This window comes from Pinus tabuliformis, chromosome J (genome assembly GCF_031772625.1).
Source record: "Pinus tabuliformis cultivar Carrire ecotype Pingquan chromosome J, CPIR1, whole genome shotgun sequence".
Taxonomy (NCBI): domain Eukaryota; kingdom Viridiplantae; phylum Streptophyta; class Pinopsida; order Pinales; family Pinaceae; genus Pinus; species Pinus tabuliformis.
In genome coordinates this window covers 1225178582-1225202920 of record NC_142295.1, presented here as the reverse complement: position 1 = coordinate 1225202920, position 24339 = coordinate 1225178582, and the positions used below count along the sequence as shown (strand labels likewise).

The window sequence follows — 24339 nt, the reverse complement described above, 5'->3', positions numbered from 1 at the left end:
CTCTCTCTCAACACTCAGAGCCTCTCGTACCACCGTGCAAATGCATGTAATGCGATACCCACTACCACCACCTGGAAGGTATAATCACTACAACATTTAACGTCTGTCGTAATACCCCCATGCCACCGTCTCATCCATCTGATCGCACCTGCATTCATTCTGCCATAACTGTCCCTCTTTCATGCCTTCCATCTAATCGCTATTGCATGAGTCCCAAGTAAGACGATGATCTAGCCCGCATCCCGATCAAGAAAAATATTAAGAGATGTTAAAAATACAAAAAATTATAAAAATCCAAAATAAAAAAATGTAAATTAATTCTATTTTAATTATTAATTTATTTGACCCAAAAAAACTAAATATATCATTTCAAAAATGCCGAGGACAATGCACGTAGAAGGTGTAGTCTTGTTAAGTACTTTAGAAAGTGTAGTCTTGTTAAAAAATGCCGAGGACAATGCACGTAGAAGGTGTAGTCTTGTTAAGTACTTTAGAAGGTGTAGTCTTGTTAAGTACTTTATAGGCGTTGAAAGGGTGGAGAAACAATTTAAACGAAGACCCATTTTAATCTTTAGTCGATTTGAATTAAGGAAAATACTTCGTGGGCATGATGGACGGGGCTCCATAAATAGGTCGTTGAGATATACATTCATTTGCTTAACTACATTCACATAGTACATTTAGCGCCGTCCATAGGTTTGAGATTTTAGATAAAATTGTCAAATCACCGGGGCGTAAACCTCTCTGGGTTTTCTTAAGCGTTGTGCAGCACAGAGGCAAGGGCTCCATCAGAGCAGCCTCTGTATTTGAAGCTCTGTGAGGAATATTTGAATTTTCTGTATAGATAGGGTTTTTCTGAGTTGCAAAGCTTTAGCCCTAAAACATGGGACCTCGCAAAGTAACTAATAAAACTGCAGCCTCGACGCCTTCCAAGAAAGCAGCGGCTACCAAGGCCACCAAGAACACTACATCCAAAGCTCGGTCGTCGTCCAAAGTCCCGGTGGAGAATCGTTCGCCAGAGGCCGAAAAATCGACTTCGGCCGAGGTGAAATCTGCTGAGGTTTTGAAAGAGACGAACACTGTCAGTGAAGAGGAAAAGGAGGTTTTGAAAGATGCGGATGAAAAACCCTCAGTTGGAGAGGGCTTGGAAGATGAGAATGTTGCAGAAGATTCTCCAGCCGAAATTTCGGGAGGTAAGGTAGAAGATGCTGCAGCTGTGGCGGAGGTCAAGATGGAAGAGCAAAGCGCTGGATATTTTGAAGAAAAAACAGCGGAAAAGAATCAAGAAGAAGAGAAACAAAGCGTTGAAAATTTAGACGAAAACGTTGATCAAAATGCCGATACAAAGTCTGCAGAGGATGAAGATAAGGAGGATGCTGGGAATGAAGCAGAGGTTGCCGATGCTAATGCGGTGGATGAATATTCTGAATTGCAGAACTCAGTGTCGACGTTGGAGCGGCGGAAGAACAAGAAACTAGAGGTCTTTGTTGGAGGGCTTGACAAGGAAGCGACAGAGGATGATCTTAGGCAAATTTTCGAGAAAATGGGAGAGATTACCGAATTGCGGCTGATGAAAGACCCTCAAACTGGAAAGAATAAGGGCTATGCTTTTGTGCGCTACGCCACTCCGGACGAAGCGAAGCGTGCTGTGAATGAACTCGCTAAAGTAGAGGTACGTTGAAAGTAGTTTTGTGTCCATCGAAAAAGAGAAGTATGCTGTGGATTATTTTGTTTCTATTTTATTTCATAAATTGATTGTTGATCGGTGTTACGGAATGCTTCTGTAGACACTCCATGACACGTTCTATTCATTTCATTTTTTTCTTGTTCGATTACTTGTTCTATAATTGAAACTACTTATGTCATCAAAAGCAATTATATATTTTGATCTCCTCTAAAACTGTACCTAGACCAACTTTGCATGTCGAGTTTGGTTAGGCTTATTTTATATTTATTATCAATTTAAGATGTACTCTAGGGACGAAAAAATTAGGCTTCGCTAGAGACGAATTTTTTAGTTTGTAGCTGCAGTGAAAGTAATCTGGAGACAGTAATGGGAATGCTTATTTTATATTTATTATCAATTTAAGATATACTCTAGGGACGAAAAAATTAGGCTTCGCTAGAGACGAAAATTTTAGTTTGTAGCTGCAGTTAATGTAATCTGGAGACAGTAATGGGAATGAATTAAATACTATATTGTCAGCCTGGGATAGCTCCCAGTAATGGGAATGAATTAAAGACTATAGGGTCAGTTTGGGGTATCTCAATTAGCAATGGTAGTGGAAATAAAGTCTCACTGAATTGGAAGTGGAAATAAAATCTCACTGAATTCAAATCTGTGCTATCTCTGTCTCTGTGCTATCCCCGATGGAGATGAGAAGTCGGGATGAGAAGTTAGGGCTATATTGTCAGTTTGGGATATCTCAATTAGCAATGGTCGTGGAAATAAAGTTTCACTCAATTGGAAGTGGAAATAAAGTCTCACTGAATTTAAATCTGATTCAAATCTGTGCTATCTCTGTTTGCTATAGCCTATCCCCGATGGAGATGAGAAGTCGGGATGAGAAGTTAGACATGATGAAGATGTAGTCCTACCAAGCTTACAAAAAAATAAAAATTAAAGACTATTAAATACACCGATTTACTGCTTTTGTCCTAACATGATTGGCCATTTTGGAAGAAAGTTATAGTGTGGAAAGCTGTCACAATTTTTTTCTTCTATTTTTTATTTATTTTTATCAACAAGATGTGTTTTCTTGATTGTTTTTTTATTTTCCCATGTTTTTTTTACATGTTTAACCTTTACAGAAATAGTATCCATTGTTTTTTCCTTGTGCTTATTTAAAAAAAAATTAGCCACTGCTTATTGCATCCATGTTTCTTCCCATTGTATATAGTACTTTCTGGTGTTATGTATTTAATGAAAAATTCTTCTTTAATCCAATGACGTTTGCATTCTTTCAGATTCGAGGGAAGAAGTGTGGAGTTTCTCCCCTTGCTGAAAAGGACACCGTCTTCATTGGAAACATCGACAAGAACTGGACCAAAGATGATGTAAGGTTTACAAATCAGCGTTTAAAGAAACGATAGGGTGTTGTTGCTATTGGCCTTGTGTGTTCGCTACTGTTTCTTCATTCTTAATATATTAGAGTTTGAGGAAAGGCTTTATGTATGGGGTTTTTACTACGTTGGAATTCGTTAAAGAAACGATAGGGTGTTGTTGCTATTGGCCTTGTGTGTTCGCTACTGTTTCTTCATTCTTAATATATTAGAGTTTGAGGAAAGGCTTTATGTATGGGGTTTTTACTACGTTGGAATTCGTTGTCTTATTCTTTGAATATTATCGCCAGTTCATCATTCATTTTATCCGTACTGTAAACGGTTCGGGGATGTTTTTTGGGTTGCGTAAGGTTCAGCATGTACAGAAATGTCATTTACATATTAAAAAGTTCAAGCTGCAAATGTCTTGTTTGTGTCTTCGCAGGTTTTCAACAAGTTGAAGGAGCTGGGAGTCGAAAATATTAATGATGTCAGTGTGGTTGAAGACCCCAGCAATGCAGGAGTTAACCGTGGCTTTGCATTTATAGAACTGGAAACTCATAAAGATGCTCTAATTGCATTTAGAACATTGCAAAAGAATAGAACTTTCAAGGAGGATAGAACTATTAAGGTTGCTTGGGCTCAGCCTTCGAATGATCCTGATGAAGATGTAATGGCACAGGTATGACTAGAGGAATATTTATTGCTTTGTTCTTTAAAAGTAGTGTTGTACATCTTGTTTGTACATATGTGCTATAATCATTATTCTGTATGGTTCTAAACTGTAGTGCATGCTAAAGTGGAATCTTTGTTGCCTTTGCAGGTAAAGTCAGTGTTTGTAAATATCTTGCCTCCTACATGGAATGAGGAACATGTTAAAGAACACTTTGGCAAATTTGGTGAGATAGAAAGGGTTGTTCTTTCATGCAATATGCAATCTGCGAAGAGAAAAGACTTTGCGTTTGTGAACTATACTACTCGAGAAGCTGCTATTGCATGTATCGAGGCATTCAGCAAGGACGATGAGCTGATTGATGGAGATTCAAAGGTTTTCTATCTTTATTGCCCATGCTCTAAGAAAAATTACCTAGCAACATATGGAGCTTGTTGCAATTTCAGTTGGAACTTTTTTAATATTTTGGTTGTCATACAGGTGAAAGTGAAGGTGTCACTAGCCAAACCTGCACATAAGGGAAAAACTAAAAAAGTAAAGTCAAAAGGACCAAATAAAGGAGATCTAAAGGGAGGGAACAAAGGTGTTTCTCAAGGTAAAACAAATCAAATTTCTTTGATGACTATAATTTCCCTAAGAAGATATTTCTATAATTTGGTTTTTATGTTTGGTATAAAGTAGATTACCATGTACGACACTATTTTTTTATGTGATGTTGGTCACTTTTTAATGTGTAATTTTGTTGCTTTAGGCCTTCTGTTGATTGCTACTATATGGTAATTTATTATTTTATTGGCTTCCATTTATTGACTTCCATTTCTTTGTTAATTGAAATAGCTTTATAACCAAAATTACAAAGTGCAAACACATCCTTGAAATTTCTATTAATGTGTAAGTACAAGTGTTGAAAATATCAGTATTGGCAAAATATCGGCGAGGGTCCAGAAAACATCTTATTGGCAAGCATAAAAAATGCATAATATATTAATTTTTTTCTTCAGATTTTTAAACATATAAAGCAATAACAACATGAAATAAACACATTGGCACATAAATATGAAGAAAGCATTGATATATATGATGTCAAATAGAAATGATACATCAAAGGCGATACCAAATCCTACTGATCCCTGATAATTGTCCAATCAAGGACTCAAATGTGGAGAACCAATACAAAATAACATCACATATATAAAAGTATCTCATCATCATGAGTTATATGTAGCAAAACAAATAAAACTAGCAACTATCTATCTGAAATCACTGCCCTCTCCCCCTTTTACGGGAAAACATGATGGGTTGTTTGCTAGGCCTACCGTTAGTAGTAGAAGGCTTTGGCCCTGCCTCTGCACCTAATCTCAAATAATGAGTGCTAGGTATGGAGCTGTGCTCTCCTATATCTATAGTAGATGGTGTTGATGCTGATGCTCCCACAGTGCCCTGCTCCTCCTCCTCTTGCTGCCCCTGTTTTAATGGATCATCTGGCTCTAACCATGAAGGTGACTCCTCCAAGATGGGCTCCTCAAACTCCACCCTCCATTGAGACAATACATCAATATTGTCTAAGGAAATGGCATCTGGATCCATTGGTGCTTCTATTTGCCTCACTCGAAGTCGGATGTTATAATGCACATACACTAAATCATTGAGGTGTGCGAACTCCAACTTGTAAGACTGTAAAAAAAACTAATGAGTCTTGACTCTTGACACTTGAAGGTCATAAATTAAAAATTAAAAATTACAGTAAGTGTAATTGCTCAACTGAAGGCTGGCACTCAAAGTTATACTTGTTGCGCTTTTTTACGTGTATTTTCTCAAATACACTTCAATTTCCCTGAAGAGCTACATGTTTGACTCAAGATTCTTATGGCCAATTTATGCAAATTTGGTGCCCTTGCACCATAGCTTCGCCACCAAATATCTACAACAAAATAAAGAAATAAAAAATTCAAAAACTTAAAACATAATTAAACTTCCAAATAAAAGTTACATAATTGAATTTTAAAAAAATAGAATTATGAGTGGAAATTCTAAATTGAAAATTCTAATTTCTAATGAGTGATGACTTGTCACTTACGTGGCATGAAGAGGGTCATGTCCCTAATAGCATCATCAAAGCCAAATAGGCCAACACAATCCCGATAAAACTGTATCTCGCGATTGATTTTGCTACGAAGCTCAGGATCATGTACCATCCTATGAATGCAGGAATGGAGCCCTTCCATCACTTCACCATCAAAATCAAAGCCGCATTTGTATGAAAATGCGGGGTTGAGGAAGAGTGCTACTGCATGAATGGGTTGATGAAGCATCCATGTCCATCGACTATCAATCACATCCCATAACATCATATGCCTATCAAGGCCAGCAGAACCCTTGTTTGCATAATAAGAACGAATGGTCTCCTTGGCCCTATCCATGGCCTCATACAAATAAGCCATTGCAGGCTTCTCCCCATCTACCAATTTGAGAACCTTTACTATAGGTTCACTAACTGAGCATGCTTATTCTACTCCACGCCAAAACGTCTCAGAGTACACCATTTTTGCAATGGCTTTCCTGTCCTGTCCCCTGCTGTATCTACAATTACGCCAGTAATCAGACATAAACATTTGCTTCAACTTGAATTGACATCGAAGCAAAGATTGAAGAGTAATAAAGTTTGTGGCAAAACGTGTGATCGCAGGACGCTGCAACTCCTTGTTTTTAGTGAATTTCCTCGTGAGGCTAAGAACAAAAGCATGGTTATAAATAAACTTGGGGACGCTCCTAGCCGTATCAACCACCTCCTTGATGAAGGAGAGTTTCCCCATATCATCAAGCAGCAAATCGAGACAATGTGTTGCGCACAGAGTCCAGAACAATGTGCGATGCCTCTCCATAAGCATCTTGCCGACAGACACATAATTCGCTATATTGTTTGTTATGACTTGCACCACATTCTGCACACCAATTTCCTGAATGAACCCATCTAACAACTCACATATCGTTGCTGCATCTTTGATATGCTCCGATGCATCCACTGATTTAATAAACATGGTACCTTTAGGACACTGTACCAAGAAATTTAGAAGGGTCCTACCCTTCCTATCGGTCCAACCATCGGACATCACTGTGCATCCAGTAACTTCCCATGTTCTGTTCAACTCCGCCAATCTAGAGTTGATGTCTTGCTTTTCTACTTGAAGAATTGGCCCTTGCAACTCCTCATATGGAGCACTTTTGTACCCTAGGCCCACAACAACAATAGCATCATACATTGGCTGCCAAAATGGATTGGTTTTGGTGATGTTGAGAGGTAAGTTGCTCCAGAAAAGACACCTCCCCATGACTCTATCTGCTTCTTGGTTCTCCTTTTTTTTAACAAGTGATTTTATGCCAGGTTGTGATCCATGTCTTGTTCGTGGAACAAAGAGTTGATGTCCTGCTTTTCTGCTTGAAGAATTGGCCCCACAACTCCTCATATGTAGCACTTTTGTACCCTGGGCCCACAACAGCAATAGCATCACACATTCGTTGCCAAAATGGATAGTGGTTTTGGTGATGCTGAGAGGTAAGTTGCTCTAGAAAAGACACCTCCCCATGACTTTATCTGCTTCTTGCTTCTCCTTTTTTTTAACAAGTGATTTTATGCCAAGTTGTGATCCATGTCTTGTTCGTGGAACAAAAAATGCTGACCTCGCACTAGCAGTAGCAGGTGATGCTGTGGAGCCCCTCCCACTACTCTCAGCATCAAAATCAAGAGAAGATATGCCGAAAGATCTACTTGCACGTTCAACCTTGTTTCTTTCTGTCTCTTCCTTCTTTTTGTCTTTTTCATCAATTGCCTCAAGATCTTTTTGTATAAGCTCCAGACTAGAAACTGTACAAATCTTAACATCATGTCCAGTGAGTCTAGCCTGATGGTATTTCAATCGTGTAACCCCTCCTGTCATCTTGGTCCCACACAATTTGCATGTAAGATATGCCCGATTTGTCCCACCATCAAGCTCCCCATACTCCCAAAATGGGTCCAAGGCTTTTGGCATATTTGAATTTTGTAGTGAGCTAACTCAAACCTAGGGCACCAAAAAAAAATTTGGAATTGATAAGTAATAACCACTTGATTTTGCAAAATATTTTTTTTGCTACATTATTTGCAATGTGAATTCAATGAAAAACCATAAATGACAATAAGACGGTGCATTTGAAAGTTAAAAAAAAATGGAGTTTGCTGCCCAAATATGGAGAAAACCCTTGCATTTGTTCATAGGCATGAAAATCATAGCAAATGGAAAAAAAAACAAGCAAAATGTTTGTAGGCAAATAGGCAAGCAAGAATAATCGTAAAACTATCAAAAAATTCATTAACATAGGGGTTTATTTGAACATACCTGTTAATGGAAGAAATGAAATTGTCTCACTGTTCTTCAATCAACAAAATCTTCGTTTTTGGTGGCAATAATGGCTATTCAACACTCAAATCCTCCTTGGCAGCAAGTACATACCTCTCCCCTTCCTTCTCCAGCAATCAGAAATGAAAATGAATGAAAAAAAAAACAAAATCAGCCTTTTCTAGCTGCGGCAGCAATTTTTTTCTGTGTTGTCTGGGCGATATTTTGCTTTGTAGCGCGATATTTTCCCGAGATGTCGTCGATAATTCGGAAATATCGCGATATTTTCGGGGAGACAAAATATCGTGATATTTCCTTGGCGATATCTTGTCTCCCCAAAAATATCGCGATATTTGCGAATATCGGCGATATCTTGGCGATATTGTCAACACTTTATACCATACTAGTCTCTTATGTGTTGTTTCCTTAGAGCGTAACTATTTATACATTTAGATTTTTAGTATGTATTGATTTTCTTTAATTTAGATTTACTCTCTAGTTTGATCCTTCTTTTTTTCTGTTACGTCAACGGGAATAGAAATATCTTTTGATCTGCTTAGTTTGATTAGTTCCACAGACCAAGTTGTATGTATGCCTTCTAAATTTTATATCTGGTGTAGTATATTACTATATTGTAGCTATTTATTCTTCTAGAGTACAAGATTTCTATCAACCTGTTTGTCTGATTTGCAAATCTATATCTGGTTTGTTGAGTGGAAACAGGTCATGTCATTGCAAAATATTCCTCGAACACAACAGCTGGTGCTGTAGCCCTTGAAAAGGGTGGCCAACCAACACTCCCTTCAGCAACGCTCCCTTCAGCAACTCTACCTTCAGCGGCTCTACCTTCAACAACTCATGAAATTCTACATATTTTAAGACAACAAGCAGCATTGGGACAAGGACATGTATCTGTTAGTGGAGGTGCTCATTTTGTTTCATGCTCAAACTTTTTGTTGGCTTTGAATTAAAGCGGTTGTATGCTGATGCTATTTTCCTTGGAAAACCTTTTCATTATTCTGAAGAATTACATACTATTACAATAAAATTTGGCATAATGGCAACCACAGGTCATCTCAGCCCATATACATTCCATCTATAGGAGTGATATTTTTGAAAAGCGTGAAAGAAGGATGTCCATTTCATCATAGAAAATGAATCTGAAATAATTAAGTAACCTAAAAGGCTATAAACTTAAAGAGACCCAGAAAGCCAGGGATATCTGTTTACGGTGGGGGATTCACAGGCAGCTGCATTAGCATCTTATGTATGGTCATCCTTCTCTCCCCAAATCAAGTCAGTGACATCAGTTTGTCGGGAGCATGTCTCTTTTCTTCTATATATGATATCACTCTCAGAATCCTAGTCTGTACAGGCAACTTGTCATGCTTGTAGTAGAGTTGGGTCCCAAATTGTGTTTTGATCGTGTTGGGTTGTTCTCTGTTTACACACACAATCTCTATTAGTAGACAGTGATTAAGCAATCCCAGGTTTGTGCATCTTGCGTTGTATATTGTGAAATATCATGTATGTCCATTTCTGAAACTTTCAGGTCATGTTGGAGGGCTTCAACAAGCACCTATGGTTCAAAACCTACAATCCATGGCTTCTGTTCAAGGGTATGGCCACACCTTACCAGGAGTTAAACGCTCACACACAGCGCTGGTAATATTCACATATTACTTGAATGTCTGTTATAGTTTTAATGTGAACTGCAATTGTTTAACATTTTCTGTTATAATTTTTCTTTATACAGTGGTGAAAGGATATGTAACATCTCTTTTTCAGGGTGACATATCTGTAAACTCGAGAGGTAATCCTCGTGCTCGCTTGGAGAGTACTACTGCAGCTGGAGGCTTAAGGTGTGCTTATTTTGTATCTGATACTAATATTTTTTTATCAGAGGCCACAACATAAAATGATGAAACTTAGGGAATACATTTCAATGTTGAGGATTGATGTTTCCCATTCCATGGTGGTTTTGAATATGAATATCATGGATCATGTTAAATGATGTGGGAACATTGTTGACAATTTTATTGCTTGTAACTCTAAAGAGGTTCTTTTTGTTGTTCTGGCAGCTATGGCTTGTCTGCAGGAGGACAGGGTTCTTTTTCCAATCCTATATTTGCAGGAGCATCTACAGAACAATTTTATCACCGTCCAAGTATTGGAGGTGCATTAGGCATATCTAATGGCTTTCAGTCATAATTTTTGCCTTAATTTTGGTTTATGTTCAAGTTCCCGTGCATCAAATCTTAGCACAGAATCATATTCCAATTATCTACACTTACCTTCGGACAAAAATGCAGGTGTACCTTATGCTACAGGTTCTGTAAGTTATGCCCCTATTGGATTTCAGGTGAGGTTCTGCTCTGATTATATGAATATAATCTGATTGTTTATTAAACATTGATTATTAATCTGTAAGCGTTAATAGTGTGACTTGTTATTAGCAAGGAATTTGTTGTAGGATTGTTGTTTTATGTTTTTGTTCTGCATATGTATTGTAGGGGGCATATGCACATGGTGGTCGTGGTGGTGGTGCCAGCTCCTATGGTAAACGTATGTGTTACTGTATTTAGCTATAGTGGGACATTGTAGCTATGTTTCTGGATACCTTTAGGCTCTTTTGTTAAGCTTTTGACATTTCATTGCTTTCTTGTCCTATGAGCTGATTTTGGCATCACAACTTGTTATTTTTGACACAGGTTGATAGTGCCAGGCATCATTTCTGGCCATAACCCTGACCTGGAGATAGGTTTCCATATTGGTTGTGGGTAAAGACATTATAGATATGCTGCTCAACAAAATAATCTCAAGCTTTTGCTTCACAAATTTTGAAAATCCTCGAGTTTTGGGCACTCTTCTACCTTGGCTCATTATAACGAGTGCAGAACTTAATTTTATCAGACTCCTTTCAGCAAGCTCATTTTTCTTTTCAACAATGAAATCGGAAAGGAGAACTTTCTTTGCTTATTGGGCACTTTATCAAGGGGGATTGCGATGTAAATTATAAGTTTTAAGCTTTCTGGGCTTGATGCAAACTTTTTTTGGTCCATTTCTTTACTCATTTGTTGAATATGAGTTGGAACTTGGATTGTTATCGATTGATATTCCCTTTTTTTGACATTTTGATTCCTCAGGATACATTGTGATACTCATCTGGTGCTTGTTTATCAGAATATTGGATCTTAGTCTACGAGCCTTTGAGTTTAATCCTTAGAAATGAGCTTTCAACAATGTACCTAGTCTGACTTGGTATGAGGTGGTTGTATTTTGCTTATTCAATCCTTGAGAGAAAACTGATAAGTTATGTATTGAATACAGCCTAATTTTCTTTCGAGAAACACATGCTAAAGTTGATGTAACAGCAAGTATACTTAAATGTGTTCTCATCTTATCTCACTAATATTTGTATTAAGATTCAATTTGAACTTTTCTTCTTGGTTTAACCTGAGAAGCCCATTTGGTGATATATCTCAGAACTCATTAATCAAATTCTGAACTTTAACCCTTATTTTGTTTATGAATCTTATTTAGTTTTCTCTAAAAATTGCGGATTGATGTCTTTTCCCTTCCTGATTGTTGTTGGAATGCTGGAAGTAATGTGAAAACTTATTTCTTCTGCATGCTTTATGAAAACCATTGCCATTAACATTGGAATGCATTTTGGTGCATTGAACTAGGCACATTACACACCTTAAATAATGCCATTCACGGAAATGCTAGATTATGCTTCCATGAAAATCCACATCTTGGATTACATGGCAAACCTGAGGTATTGATATATATTCCTATCAACTCTAAATAACAGTGTTTTTGTATAAGTTACATTAGTTCAATAAAGTTTGATATTTGAGGTGGCTATCGAAGGATATTATCACCTTCTCTCTGTTTCTATGTTAATCTCTTATTCCATGTGCAAGGTTAGCATATTGTCTTTTCTAAACTGCCCGAGGTATGTTTCATGTCCCAAGAAATAGAGCTTTATCTGCAACATGTTATTGGGTTTGGTTGTGGAAGCGTTGCACATAACAGACATTGGTGAAAAGTGCATTTAACCATTCAAAAGTGAAAAAGGTAGGTTTTAGCAGATGAATGTTAATTTAAGTCATTTTCTTAGCCCTTTTAGAAGACGGGCAGTATTATGTACTTAATATATTCTTACTAATTATTTATTAGATGCAGGAAATTATATACCACCCTGATGACTTACGGGTTGCTCGCATTTAATCCATTAATTATGGATTTTTTGGTAAGTTAGTATTTCCTGTTTCAGGTAAGCTTTGTAATAAATTTTGTAATTTACTGTACGATGCTATCGTGGAGGAAGAAAATTTATTGTCCTCCTTTGATGGGCTTTGTTTGGATATCATTCATGCCTTTGGATTTTTCTCATATCTCAAAATATTGTGCGCAAAATATCACTATCATTGTTTGTAAAGCATAGGTCGGAACTCCAGAATACTTTATATTGGTCTGATGTTAACTGGCTAGGTTCTGTTTCAATTAAGAAACTCACTTTATTTTACCGTTGCTCCAATCAAGTTCCCAATATAAATTCATGTTTGTAATTTACGGTCAGAAACTATAGTTTACAAAAGTGGATTAGATTTTGTGGATTGTTACACTTGTTTCCAAAATGTTGTTGAGTTTCCAGTTTATGGAAATCTTTATAAATTTCTCACAGCCCAGCCACCATGAGTGATATTCGTTTTCCTTAATCACATAGCTACCTTGTTAGAATCATGTCTGTTTTTTCATTTAACTTAATTGTTGTGTTATACTTTTTTTCAGTTGACAGTCAGGTTTGTCAGTGAAGTCTTGTAGAGGGCACTTATTAGTTGTACAAAATGAGAATTGAATTGTCCCTGCCATGTATAAAAGTGTGATGAAATTTAATTTGAGTTTTGTTAGGACGTGGTTCTGTAATATTGGTCAATTATGGATTTTACATCTGATATATTACTTTTCAAAATTATAGAAGCTGAAGTTCAGTACCACCAATATGTCATGCCATCTAGCCATTGACTCAATTATTAATTCTCCCAACGTTTGATAGAGTTTTATTGTCTGATAGTAATCTCAAGATGGAATGTAGTCTCCTTTTTTGGTGATGGTTTTATTCCAAGCATGTGTTCTGTCCCTTTATAGTTCTGGAGAATATGTTTCTGAAACGTTATCTTGAGTTTGCAAATCCTACATAGGGTCTCTCTGGGCTCGGTGAATTCTCCAACAATCTGTTTAAGATGGTTGGTGGAGATGGTCAATTAATGTCTGGTCACTTACTGCTATTATAGATCAACGGGATCTCATGGTACTGTTGCAAGTGTGCATGATAAGTATAATTGAGATGGTTTCAAAGTTAGTGTGGGTCCCAATGTAAGCAAAAGTTTCTGATTTCTCCTGTTTTTCCTAGATTTTCACGTCTCGGAGACTTCCGAGATTTCTGCGTTTTCAGTTTTAGTTTATGCTTGCAGATATTTGCTTACATTCTGGGTTGCAATGTGTTTTCCATTATCAGAGATGTGAAATCTTGTTACGATTTTAACAAATATCATGCATGCATTTTAGTATTTTTTTCTTTACACTCGCTCATTAAGATGTCTCAATCAACTTCTGGAAATTATTCTTTACATGGAAAGTCCAATGAGCCATCATCAGTGCTGTCTTGTCATTTAGAGTCTCATGGATGAAAAGCCAAGGGTTTACTTTCTTGGATAAAAGGTTGAGTAATGGTTGCAGATTTCGGATGTATGTTTGGTCTCTTTGAGAAGATGAGAAATAGGATTAACAAATGCATGGACTAGGGTATTTTTAGATACATTTGTATGTGTTTGTAAGTTGGTTCATAGACTGCATGAGCCCTTTCGGACTTCAAAAGCTTTTTGGAAATGAGCGATAAAAAAATTCCTCAAGGAGCTTGTATTGGATATCAAAAGTTTCTTGGAAATCAGAGACAAAGAAGCTTCTCGTGGACATTAAAAGGTTTTCAGAAATGAGAAAGCATCTTTTGAGCATTTACTGGTTTTTCATACTCTTCGGGTGGAAACTATATCTATCACATCTTCAAATTGTAAGAATACAGGATGGTGGACAAACTTCGTTTCGATCCAGAGGAGCATGAAGCAATGATTAAACACTTTGTCTACAAGACTGAAGGATTGGTTAAAATGGAGGTTTGTGGTCACCCTTGATGGATTGGTGTGACGTGGATTGGATACAAGAGCTCCATTTAGCCTTTTTGGAAGATGACAAAACAATCTGCAAACTTTAGATGGATTTCCATATCTGCATAAGGTAGTACTTCGCCTATCCAGCTTCAAATTTAGGGAACATAAGATAATGGTTTCTCCAATAGACAGGTTCACTTTGTATATTTTTTGAAGACGATGTTGGAGCGTTTTATCATAGCCATAGTCAGTTGACATAATGTGCTAACATTGTACATTTCCTTGCCTATTATATTGTTATTTGGTTTTACCCAAGTATGTTGATATTTTTGGAAGGTATGCAACTTATAAAAGGTAAATGTGAAAGACAGAAGTGTAATTTTATAATGAAATTAGTATGACATGGTTAATGTTAGGATTTAGATTTCGTATTTTCAATTTAGCTTTTACAAAATATCATTATCATTTCATGCCACATTGGTAAGACATGCACACGTGACTTGATTTTATCTCCCGTTATCTCCTGGAGTTCAAATTCAACCTATCCTCATCTTTTTAATTATCATTTATCTATTACTGAATATTACAAAATTTGTTTTCTTCTTAAACCACTTTTATGCTAATTATTTGGAAATACAAATTATTCTCATTATTTTGATTACTTTACTGCTATCATGTATTATGCAATAAAATTAATTTTCAAAACGAAATATTCCAAATGTTTGATGTGGTACATCTATCCCCTTCAAATTCCCAAATAAAATAATCCAATCCACATATACCGGTAGTGTTAATTTAATTTTCATTGGATTTTATGAATGATGCAAGTAATTTAACTAAAATAATCCGATCCACATTGACTAATATTGTCAATTTCCATTGAATTTAATGATCGAGGCAAGTAATTTAGTCGTGATAGTCTTCTGATTATGTATTTAAACCAAACTCAGCTAATACATGCTCGTAAGAAATGATATGAGCATAAAGGTGACCAAACTCAGCTAATACATGCTCGTAAGAAATGATATGAGCATAAAGGTGTCTGGGATATGATTTGATTTTTCCACAATTAGAATTTTATATTATAACAATATTAATATATGTAATATGAGATTCACACCCATTTTTATGAAGACATTAGAAATTAGAAATATATGAACATAGAAATATCAAAGTAGTTAAAGGAATTGATTATATAAATAATTATTTATATTATGTTTGGTATTTATGCGGTAAGACTAAATCCATACCAAACCTTAAAAGTTTAAAATGATCTAAACCCAAACCATATCCAAGGAGGACCATTAAGAATAAAGTTGGGAGGTTACATTCTTCTCTTCATTCACAAGGCAATGACTTGACTTCAATAGTTGAAGGCATTAACAATTGTGGGATATATACTCATATATGTGTCTATCTTTCATGTGTTGTGATATATCCCTCTCTTGGTGATGTCTCTACTAGATTTATATAATCTTCATGGCTCAGTTCCTCATTCATGGCTCAGTTCCTCATTTGTCGCTTTGTGGAAGCCATGATCCATTAGGTTGTTGTATATAACTCTTAAATAAGGTTTATTTTAATATCATCATCACTAACAATGTCATTGGGTGGAAGCGTGGGTGTCCATGTGGCCGCGCCACTTGCCAACCCACATTTGTTGCGTTGAACCAGCGCTTTTAATCACCGGCATTTGGGAGGTCTTCAAGACACATTGATCTACGTGAAAACCTTAAATGGTCCACAATATTACACTGATTTTAATCCATTTTCCCAAGTTCTAAGAATTCCTTTTTAGTTTGGAAGCCATGATTCATTAGGGTGTTGAATAGAATTCTTCAATAAGGCTTATTTGAATATCATCATAATTAATAACATCATTGGGACTAGCATTGAGGGTTAACTCAATTGGTTGAGTACTTATCGTTAAAGCAAACATTGCTATTGAGAGATTATGAGTTCAATTATCTTGCCACTCTTGAGGTTAGGGTCCGTGGTTGAACCATTAGGAAGTGATCATTTTGAGTGGATTTGCTTGATACAAATATTTCGTGGATGTAGTGATCATTGATCTTTGAGGTCTATGAAACATAGGGGAAAAAGTGTTATTGGGATCATGTATGTTCTTCTAAGTGTTGGCACAAAAAACACATGTCCAGAGGCTATCCTTCAAGACATGCTTGGAGGTAGTGCTATCCCTAAAATGCATTGAGATATATTGAAGCATCTAGTGGTTCACAATATTTAGTAATGATTTCTTTCCCATTTTCCTAAGTTTTATGAGTTTTTTGGATTTTATCGTAAAAAAGTCTCCTTAGTGTGAAAGTTCACTTCATCCTTGGTTCACATGATTTTTTTTCTTAGTCGTGATTCCTTTAAACATGAATATTTCTTCTTGAAGTCAACTTCCAAAATGCTTCATTGGATAGAGGAGTTGCTCTTTTGGCCATGTAGCCTTGAAGGGGTTCATCTTGAATATGATTGACGATGGTAATTGTTGTATGCAAAGACTAACAAAGGAGGTGAATTTTTGATGACCATGTTTTTTGAGGTGATAGGTTGTGCTAAAGCTCAATTGTATGACTAGTGCAAAGTATAATCTTTGTCATTCCATGCAACATTACTTATTTTATTTATGAAAAATATGTACAATATAAGTTGTTTTATGGGTGGTCTTTATTGGAATAAAGTGAGGCATTTTTAGTTAGTGATTTAACATCATGGAATTGAATGATTTTGTGATAATTCATATATATCTCTTTCCATTTTCACTTAGGTATTTTGAGTGGTTGTAATAGTCATGTAAGACATTGGTGTTTGATAGGCATTTTCCACTTTCCACCCTATCTTTCTTCCTTCTAAGATCACTAGCACTACAAAGCTACAACTCTTTTAATATATTTGGTGCATTGAATCAGGCAAATTACACACCTTAAATAATGCCATTCTATAATGTTTTTTTCTCCATAAATATTTAATAGAAATAGGCAATGTTTGAGTCTTTTCTAAAATGGGAAAAGCAACATGAGAAAAAAAATGAAATCTACATATAGAGAACTACAATTTTCATGAAATATGATGCCTTATATCATCTTTACATCAATCCAAAAGAGATTATCATCCCATCATTGCTTTGACATTTTGCCAAAAGAATTTACAAAAAAATCATCAAGGAAGATGCTTCACATTACCCTCCATGAATCTTGTCTCTGACAAATATCCAGGTGTGTTTGATTGGGCTTCCTTGTGTTTCATCTTTAATGCTCAAGCCATTGCTTCATTGAGATTCATATTCATGTTCTATAAAGTACCATGCTTTCTCATAACATGATGCAATAATATCTTATGTAAATCTCATCTGTAATGCTTAGGCCATTTCTCCACTAAGATTCATATTCATGTTCTCTAAATTACCATTTATCCAAGAGAGAATAAGTTGAGTGCCCCATAAGTTGTTTATTAATGATTTTCCTTTTCAATGCTAAGGCAATTAGAGTGATGAAATCGATCACTACATGTGTTGCAAACAATGTTTCATTGCATGTGTCAACTTGGGTTGTAACTAGGATTGGTGGGTTGGTTTGATACCAAGTTGGTCCAAACTAGTATGAACTGGTTGAGTTTGTCAAGAACCAACCAAGTCATTGTGCGTCCCACCCATGCGAAATTAGCCAGTAGATTTTTTTTTAAAACTAACAAAATAATATATCTCTCCCCCAAAGCCTAGCAAATTCCTATAAAGAGTTCATGTAAGGTCTTTGAATCTTGGGACCATGGATGATAGGATTTAAATGGAGAAAAATGTGCAAATTCAAGAATAAAACATGTAATAAATGTTAGAAAGTGTAGCAAGAAAGACTCAATTTGACTTCAACCTTAGTCAAATTGAGTAAATCAAATTTCCACATTAGCAAGACAACTTGGAGGCAGTTAACTAGTGTTACATGACTCTTGTCACTCAATTAACTCAGCAAATTCGAGTTATAGGCTTGGAGTCCAATGATGCTTGTGTTGACTGATCATTTTTAGCAATCTAGTTCAATTATTTTAAGTTTGACTCAGTTAATTGTCCTCTAACAATCAATAGAGTTAGTTGAAGGCCAGGGGTGTAGTGAGACAACAATCTAACTTAGAGATCTGTAGGTTAACTGATCAATCAACCCAAAATTGTTCATGCATGCATGGAATTCAAATTCTTCAATTTGAGTAGAAGAATTAAGGCTAATGTATTTTTTTTGTATACTAGTGGAGTGTACAAAATTTTGCATGCAGGGAGTTGATTAATCCTTGGGAATTGCGTAAGAAAATAAGAACCTTTTTTATTGTTTAGGAGCTCTAATTAGCTTAGATTTGCGCAAGGAAATGAGAGGCTGAATGAGGCATAACGTGGTTGAGTGTTGGTAAGAGGTCCTCAATAAGTAGGGAACAATTTTGCCTTTATAGGTTATGCTTGAAGTTGGAGCAAGCAATTGTAATAGATTCTCTATTCAACTGATTAATGCAAAGAGGCTTGAGGGGTTTTTCCCAGTTGGGTTCCCCTAGAAATCATTGTGTATTTGTGGCTTTGTTTATTGCATGTTTTAAATTGTGATTTCCATTTCGCAGATTAGTAGAGTAGAATTGTGTCTCTTGTTTTCAATTTGAAATCTTGAGCAATTGCAATTTCTATCAAATTTCTACATGGTATCAGAGCCTTGAAATCACATTGGAACCAATATTATAAATCTGTCCCTTAGGAATTTTGAATTTGTAGCTTCAATGTTATGACTTTTCTTCAGATTCGAGAGGATGTCTTTCAACAGACTGAGATTGGAGTATGCCTCGGAAGGTAGATCAAATTTCATAGTATGGAAGGATCGAATGGAAGCAGTACTTGATGATAATGGTGTGTTAGAATATGTTAAAAATGACATTGTAAAACCCCAACAGTCTGATGCACAACAATTAGCCCAATGGAAGAAGGATGTTGCTAGAGTGAGGAGGATCATCCTAGAAAGTGTGAGAGACCATGTGGTCTCAAATATCCATGGCAAAGAAACACCATTTGCTATGTGGAAGACACTGACTGAGCTATTCGAAAATAGTAGTGACCATAGAAAATTGGCCCTGAAAGAAGAACTTCAAAATATTAGGATGCAAAAAAATGATACCATTCCACAATATCTAGCTAGGAGCCTATGGTAAGTGCAGGAGGAGATGCCTTGGCATCTCAATTCGAGCTAGATTTCACCCTCCTTGCTTGCTTGGCAAGCACAATAAGAGGGAGTGATTAGTACCTATATTTTGGTGCCTTTTACCATATGACAGGGAACAAGGAATTTTTCAATAGCTCAGAGGAGAAGGATCTCCAGATGCATATAGAACTTGGGGATGATGGGAGGTACAATGCTACATGAATTGGTACTATAATATTTAAGAGGGAGTTAGGCTCCCATCTTTGCCTCAAAGATGTTATGCTTGTATCTGGGTTGAAGAACTTGATCTTTGTAGTAGTGCTGGAAGATAAAGGATATGATGTTATTTTCAATAAGGGGAAATCCTTTTTGAAACATGTAGCTACTGGGAAAGTGAAACAAATTGGAGTTAGAGTGAAAAATATTTACAAGCTAGAGGTATATTTTTCCACACATGCAACTATACCTCTAGGAGTGAGGTGAGACGATGTAGACCTTTAGTACCAGAGTTGCAAATAACTTGGACAAGGTCCATTGAGGTGTCCTCCTCATGGATCATTACCTTGCTACAGGGGCCCACAATATTCAGTAGTAGAAGGATCAATGTCAGTTGGTGCAGTCAGATGCTGAGGAGCACAAAGCAATGTTGATAGCAGTGCAAGAGGCACAATGCAGAATCAACATCAGTGCAATTTTCCTAGTAGACAGTTGCAAAGACACAATTGATTCAATGTTTTTTTGGATGCTTCTCAGTTGCAGTTGTTGCAATAGCAACAACAATAGTGAGAGGTAGTGCTACAATACATTCCATAGGTGCTGGATAGGGCGGTGAAAAAACCCTTTCTTTCTAAGAGGGAGTGTTAACAAGTGTAGCAAAAAAGTCTCAATTTGTTTTTAGCTTTAGTCAAATTGAGTAAATTTAATTCCACACTAGCATGACAACTTGGAGGCAGTTAACTAGTGTGACATGGCTCTTATCACTCAACTAACTTAGTAAATTTGAGTTATAGGCTGGGAGTTCAATCATCCATGTGTTGATTGCTATATTTTAGCAATCTAGTTTAGTTATTATTAGTTTGACTTAGTTAATTGATCTCTAACAATCAATAGAGTCAGTTAAAGTTCAGTTGTGTAGTGAGACAACATTGTAACTCAGAGATCTGTTAGTTGTTGAAGAATCTAGGGCAATTAGATATAGTAGGATTTTTCTATACTTGATAACAATTTGTGAAGCACTTTTTCAATTCATCTTGTTAGCATGATCTTCTTTTCTTATTATTATTGTATGTGTGTTTACTTCATCAAACTGCTACCAAAACACAAGAAACAAGAACACACGATATTGGCTCTCTGCAAGGGCAAGACCTCTCTCTCTTAGAGAGGAAAACCCTTTCATAATGTTATCTTATTGAAGCTTCTTATTGATCAATGCCAAACCCTAGACCCTTGACAAGAATATCTTCTTTCTCTTGACACTTTGTTTCCCGACACTTTGTCCTCCTTCTGACAGTTCGTTTCTCAGCGCTTTGTCCTCCTTCCTTTGGAAACTGGTGATAGACCTTGTTTATGTGAGCTATAGAAGAAATAATTATCTTTGATACTTAGTGAGATCCTTCACCTATGAAGATACCTTCCTTCTCTTGTCCAACTGAGCTTCTTCTTGATGTGTAGTTGTAGACTTGATATGACGGCACTGCAGCCCTAGTTTCTCACACATTTGGGAGGTTTCCTTGTATATTTGACTCCTTTTTCCTTCGCTTGGGAGAGCCTCTTCTTCGATCTAGTGGGAGGCCTTATAGGCCTAAGTTTCTAGCCCAAACAATATAAATATGCAACTGTGATATTGCTGCTGTAGTGATTGCATACAACCCTCCTTTCCTCGCACGTGTGATTGTAATCTACCCTTAGAATAGCCCTTTACACTTTGGTTTTGTCTCCTCCTTCGTTGCACTAGAGGCTCCTTATGCTTGTCATTCTTCACCCTTTTCTCGACTTCTTATCTCGCTGATTTCAGAGGCTTTAGTGCTTGTCATTGGAGGAGTGGACAACCTCTATATATAGGGTCCTGTCCCTCCTTTAGGCCGAGTTGAGGCCAACTTGAAGACTTAAGGCCGACTTGAATTTTCCACTTTGTTTTTTCTTCTTTGGTGATGTCATTGCACGGAGAGGACTTGTGACTTTGCTTGGAGGGATATCTTTGACTCTAATACATAAATATACATGGTGTAACATGCTCTTATGGGTCTTCAACATTTTATTTTGACTCTTTGACTTACCTATAGCACTTTGACATGTGCTAGACCTATTTCAAGGAGCAAGAAACTCATTGATAAATATAACAAAAATAATATTTGTTTTCTTGTATAAATACAAATATCAAAATTACATTTATGAAGACCGAACCTAGTTACACTTTCTTCAACACTCCCTCTTAACTAGGGAGGTATTCATAGATTATTACAAGGGCTTTGACTATTTTTCAATCTTGAATAATTCACATAAGAGAAACTGGATTGGAAATCCATATGTTATAGCATCATAGTAACCAACATTGTTCATAGCAAGGCCTTGACTAACAACTCTATCTTTAATAAGATCAGAACACAATGTTGACGAGACCAATGACTTATAGACACCTTAATCATTGTCTCTCAAGGTACATACCCACCCGGGTGTTCACTGAGTATGACCTTTTAGGACTATTCTTGTCTTGGGTTCCCAACCCTCAAAGAATATTGATCCTCTTGCCTACTCTTGTCTTGGATGCCCTACACATCCTCAAAGAGTATCAGATGCCAGATGATTACCCAATCCTTCCATTCTTTCTTCCCAAGTGAAGACAAGAATGTTGTGTCTATCTCTTCCTCTTAATTGAGGAAGACATGCCCAAGTTTCCTCTGACCAGAAACTTGACCAAGCTCCTTTGTAATTAAGAACTTGTTAGAAACTCACTCTTAGTTTGGGACTTGTCCACACATCAACAACTTCTTCTTCGTGGGTTCTTTGGCTGCTGGATCTCCTTCTTCCTTTGATGTCATGAGGTTTTTGTTTGCATTTCTTATTGGTAGGGCATCGACCATCAATCACTTTCCTTCTTGGCTTGTGATGTCATTGCTTCCTTCGTGGAAAGTGGCCTTCTTGATATATGTTAGGTTCTTTCATCATACTACTCCTTTGTCATCCGACTATGCTTTAGAATATTTATCACATTGATGCTTAGTTGTACTTGCTTGTTCCCATACTTCGATTTAGTAGCCCTTCATGACTTCATCCTGATATTTGCTTGAACATCAAATAGTGCTTGGATGGCTTTTTCATCATGACATCTTAGTAGAGTTGAATAAGTTATTTGCACGTTAATATCTCCAAGGCCTTCATAGGTGTCAAGGCTCCTTTGATATTTTTCTTCCTTTGTCAGAGTTGTCATGCCTTCTTTCGGGAGATCTCTTTAATGGATTTTGTTAGATAGTGATTCTTTGTAACCATGGTGTTCTTCACATGCTTGATCTCTTTCTTCATTTACATCTTCTTGGATTGATTAGTCAACCACCTTATACTCCTTATGGGAGCATTTCTTCATGTTGACCTTCTTTGTATTGTAGTACATGCTTTCGAGCATGTCATTGGTGAAATAGATCCTTTTATGCTTGATCATGTTTTAGAACTATTCCAGTGACTCAATAATATATATTATGACATGGCTAACTTTGATGTATACATACCTCATCTTGATTATGCTTTGATCATCTTGGCTTCATTTGATGGTTCTTCTTGATTGGTGTAACTTTTCTTGCTTCATCTTTTCTTGCCCGCATATCATCCTTTCTTGAATCTCATGAATGGGATTCCTAATGAGACATCTGCTCTAATTTATCAACCTTCTTTTGAAGATTCTATTAGAGGATCTTGAAGACTCTTATCCTACAAATGTTCCTTCCTTTTGATGATAGAGGCCTTCTAAGATTCTTAATCATGATAAATTATTCTTTCATTGTGGATGAGGTACTATAATAGGTATTCTCCTATATGAATATCTTGAGCTATATCTACACCATGCTCTTATATTCTAGAAGATTCTACTTAACTATTCATTCTATCCTATATATATATGCTCGTATGCTACTCAAAGCTTTGAAACAAGACTTAAGTAAAGAGGTTGACTTAGTCATAGTAGAGATTTGGAGGATCTTCCTTCTTCTGCTTCTTGTCTTTTTATTTCACTTCTTGAGTTATGTGTGCTTCTTCCCTTTTTCTCTTGTTGCTATTTGCCTTCTTAAGTTTGGGACAATCCCTTTTGTAGTGTCCATATTCTTCGCATCCAAAGTATTGAACTTTGGACATATCTTTATTGCTTGTTTTTCGTGGACCAAATTTTCCCTTAGTGGGGTAGCTTCCTTCTTGGCGTATATGCTTGATGTGAAGTTGCCCCAATCCTCAGGTAAAGCATTGTGTCTACAGTTGTCATTTCTTTGTCAGACATGACTTGTCCTAGTTCTTGAAGTTGATCACTCATCTCAGAGATCTTCATGAAGTAGGGAGCTATTCATTCCTTTGATATCTTCATTTTGTACAAGTCATTTCGTAGAGATTTCACTTCTCTAGCTGTGCTTACCGAGAATAACTCTATTAGTTTATCATAGATTTCTTTTGATGTTTCAAATTTGGAGACATAAGGGACGAGAGAGTCCTTGATAGATTCCATTAGAATCCTTTGAGATCTTGTCTCATCCTTATTGTACTTGGCTAAGGCTTGATTTTGTTCCTTAACAGGGATAGTGATATTTCCTTTGATGAGGTATAGAAGTTCATTCTCTTTGAGAAGTAAATCAATCCTCTTCTTCCATGTAAGGAAGTTATTGGTCCCAACCAATTTGTTACTTTCCTTGCAAAAAATACATTGA

At 36.5% G+C, this 24339-nt stretch overlaps 1 protein-coding gene across 1 annotated transcript; it reads left to right on the top strand.

Moving 5' to 3' along the window:
* Positions 1-657: 657 nt before the first annotated feature.
* On the top strand, positions 658-11290 carry LOC149231549 (uncharacterized). Its single transcript, XM_089379237.1, has 12 exons — positions 658-1672; positions 2968-3057; positions 3488-3724; positions 3866-4090; positions 4196-4310; positions 8812-9012; positions 9641-9753; positions 9877-9950; positions 10170-10264; positions 10401-10450; positions 10602-10653; positions 10800-11290. The coding sequence occupies exons 1-12, from the start codon at positions 884-886 to the stop codon at positions 10802-10804; spliced, it is 2046 nt and encodes a 681-aa protein (XP_089235363.1). The 5' UTR covers positions 658-883; the 3' UTR covers positions 10805-11290.
* Positions 11291-24339: the final 13049 nt, after the last annotated feature.